Below are 3,322 nucleotides of genomic sequence, written 5' to 3' on the forward strand. Positions count from 1 at the left end.
AGAAAATATTACACGAAAATTAAAGGATCATTAGTAGAAGAATTCTCCTACAACAAAAGAGTTGTTTTTCCCATTTATCAAAATAAACAGGAAGATGTAGATTTTTTTTTATATTTGAAGTGAACTGGGAAAGCCCTTGTGATTTTTTACCGGTCAGACTGGCTGTGATGTTGAAGCGAAATTTAATATATTAGTTTGAATTCCTAATATTCAACAAAGTTCTGTCTTTGGAAACTTTTCATTTATATTTGTCAACCTATACGAATATTATAGCGAAAAATGTCAAGGTGACACTTCCACGTTCTACCGTTTTTCATATTTTTGTCCCCTAATGTGATACCATCAATGGCTGGCCAAAGAATAGCACATATAAGGAAAGTCCAAATTGCTAAAACTGAGTCAACTTCAAATATTATAAGACAAAAAAAAGAAAAGAAAAAAAAAGCGCTTTAGTAGGGCAAACTCTTGGAACTTGTGCTGATAATCAATGACTTCAGCTTAGAAGACTCCCCAGCTGCATTTGCCCTCTGCGTTATTATTTCCATATTCCTATGCAAGCTTTGTGTCACCAAACTCTTCATCAATTTCTTGCCTTCTTTTGCCTCTCTTTGATTTACTGGTGAACCCATTGCAAATCTAGGTGTTTGTGGACCCGAATGTGGCCCCATCTTTTTTTGCCTTTCATCCTTAAACCATTGCAATAATTTCATTGCTCTCTTTTGAGCTAAAGGGCTCCCCAATAAAACCACTTCGAGAAGCACAGAAACAATCCCAGTCTGTGTCATTTTCTCTCTTTGGGATGAGCTTTGATGCGCTAGAATCATCAAAATATAAACTGACAATTCTTGGCATTTGGGTTTATCTTCCCATGACAATATCTCAATAAAGCTTTCTGGCACCATTGAGCTGTTCTCTATTGCTTTCTTTCCCATCAAAGTCACTAACAAGTTCCCTAGAGTGGCAAGTGCCTTCTCTGAAATTTCCTTCACTAAGGACAGTTCCAAGAGGATAGGAACAACCCCACTAGAAACCAAAGGGCCTGCATTCTCTAACACAGTTGATAGATTGTATAAGGCACCCAAACATGATTGTTTGGTATCAAAACTTGAGCCTGTCTCGAGAATGTACCTAAGTAATGGGAGAAAGTCTAATGAAGCAAGAGGGAATTGTGTGTTTGCCAGAGATGACAATGATAAAAGCAACTCTGCAAATTCACTTATTGTTGATTCATCTACAAGTTCAATTGTCTTAGGTAGCTTGGACAATATTCCTGCCTCCACTATCAAAGCCTTGTTCCTGAAGAAACAAATAACAGACACGTCAGACAACAAAGGAAAACATGTTTCAACTCAGTCAAAGTTAGGTTAGAATCAAATATTTGATATATTCTCAAAGTCAGCATAAACTAGTCAAGGTCCACTAGCATCATCCCACCTTCTTCAATTCATTTTTTTTCTTTCTTTTGATGGGAATGACGCAATTTGTGAACAAACAATAAGAAGGCCAAACCAACTATATTAAAAATAACATTTATAGCAGGGTGAAGTCAACGAGAATCTGGAATTAATATCAGTGTTGGAAAATGGAGGTCAACAGAAGACATAAAATTGTCCTAAAGATCATAGAGGAATCTAATCAACTACCCTGTATTTTATAATCTGTAATTAATAAATTTTAAGACCAAAATGTCGCTTCAATATGAACTTGGTCCCCTTGTAGCTCTTCCTACTACCAGCAACTCACTTGACACTCAGCGCACATTTTGGTGATTTAATATTAATTATGTTTCTTCCAACTAATACTTCCATAGCACGTTGTGGCATGGTGGTGACAGTAAGATTACGACAAATTTGATCCGAAAATATTGGTTAAATTCCATTCTCATATTTAATGCCATGAATACAAGTTTAAATAGTTTGATAACTTCTATATTTCTACAGCCTGTAGGAGAGAAACGTAACTCTAAATGCGAGGCACGGTACCTACCATGATTGTATTTGCTTCCGTCTTTGAAATGTTCATTCCTAACTTTTCTTTTTGTTTTATTCTATGGGAATTTATAGAATAACACTTTGGTGGTGATTACTGTGGAGTCATGAACCAAACCCGCCAAGGCCAACCCCCACTTTGTATTCATCAATTTGTCCTTGCTCCCCAAAAGTCAAAGTGAGCGGTTACTCAGCACTCATAATGGCTCCACTCTCACCGGTTTCTTTATAAATTATGATAACATATTTGTCCATATCATAAAATTTGGGAAATGAGAAGACACCATAAGTATGAGCAAAAAGATTCAAGTACTAATACATTCACCTCGTGAATGATTTCAAGTTAGTGGACCTTAACCCACGTACAAATTCAGTTCTAATTTCTTTATCATTTTTTTCACTCATAACATGTTAACCTAAAAGCATTAATTTTAACTTACCAAAAAAATAAATAAAAAAAATCCATTAATTATATCTTTCCGTGCCATTGGTTGGTCCTCTATTCTGGGTATGAAAATATGTTAGCCACGCACAACAACTCAGACTCTCTAAACTCATCTAATGTTGAATCAATTCAATTATTTCAACCAATAACATCTATAGGATTTATTAAATCAATCACTCGGTTTCGAATTTGAATTAAACACAAAAGTTTCACATCTCAAGTTAATAACAAAAGTTTTATACTTGAGCTGCTTGTTTCTGCTTGATCTTTTTGAATTCGAATAAAGACTATCAAACACTAAAAAAACAGAGTAGTTTTGGGTGGCAAGTGTTCATAAAGTGATTCATAGCAAAAACTAAAAAGACACAAAGAAATAAAACTGGAATTTTAAAACTTACGTGTAAGTTCCGTCAGCTAGGTGGATCAACGCCGTCAACCCTGCTCGTCGGCGGCTAGCAACCGGTGACTCCACCATAGATACCAACATCGGCACCACCCTAAATTCTGTTATCAACTTTCTAACCTTGACATCTTCTTTAGCTAACCTTTCAATCTCCTTTGCTGCCATCTCCTTCTCTTCCCAGTTCCCAAAGTGAAGCATCTTCACAGTCCTCTGCAAAAGGGTTGAAGACTCCTCCTCCTTATGCTTCTCCATAACTTGAACTGTTTCTAGATTCTCAACCTTCTTGTTATCTTCAGCTCTGCTTTTTGCTATGTCAATTCGATCAGAGGGGTCACAGCGCTTCCGGGTTGCTTTGGATTGAAGAAACCGTTTGATGCGGGCAAAGAACCGAAGCTTTATGGTAGTCAATACCCAAATAGAAGAAGAAGAAGAAGATGAAGATGAAGATGATGGAGTAGTACTAGTAGACATGTTTGGCTTGTGAAG

General features: G+C 36.5%; 1 protein-coding gene across 1 annotated transcript; it reads right to left on the reverse strand.

Annotated features, from left to right (window-relative positions):
* Positions 1–301: 301 nt before the first annotated feature.
* LOC133305822 (protein spotted leaf 11-like) lies at positions 302–3,322 on the reverse strand. The gene is made up of 2 exons (XM_061506066.1): positions 2,832–3,322; positions 302–1,296 (listed from the first exon to the last, which is right to left on the reverse strand). The coding sequence occupies exons 1-2, from the start codon at positions 3,305–3,307 to the stop codon at positions 450–452; spliced, it is 1,323 nt and encodes a 440-aa protein (XP_061362050.1). The 5' UTR covers positions 3,308–3,322; the 3' UTR covers positions 302–449.

The sequence above is a fragment of the Gastrolobium bilobum genome, unplaced genomic scaffold (genome assembly GCF_033153095.1).
Source record: "Gastrolobium bilobum isolate Gb01-03AN ecotype WA unplaced genomic scaffold, APGP_CSIRO_Gbil_v1 utg34786, whole genome shotgun sequence".
NCBI classification, from domain to species: domain Eukaryota; kingdom Viridiplantae; phylum Streptophyta; class Magnoliopsida; order Fabales; family Fabaceae; genus Gastrolobium; species Gastrolobium bilobum.

What these genes read in the sequence shown, in the direction of transcription:
- LOC133305822 (XM_061506066.1), bottom strand. Translation starts at nt 3,307, where the DNA reads ATGTCTACTAGTACTACTCCATCATCTTCATCTTCATCTTCTTCTTCT. An exon ending in CTAGCTGACGGAACTTACAC is followed by an intron (nt 1,297 to 2,831) that starts GTAAGTTTTAAA and finishes TTGTTTCTTCAG; the next exon opens with GAACAAGGCTTTGATAGTGG.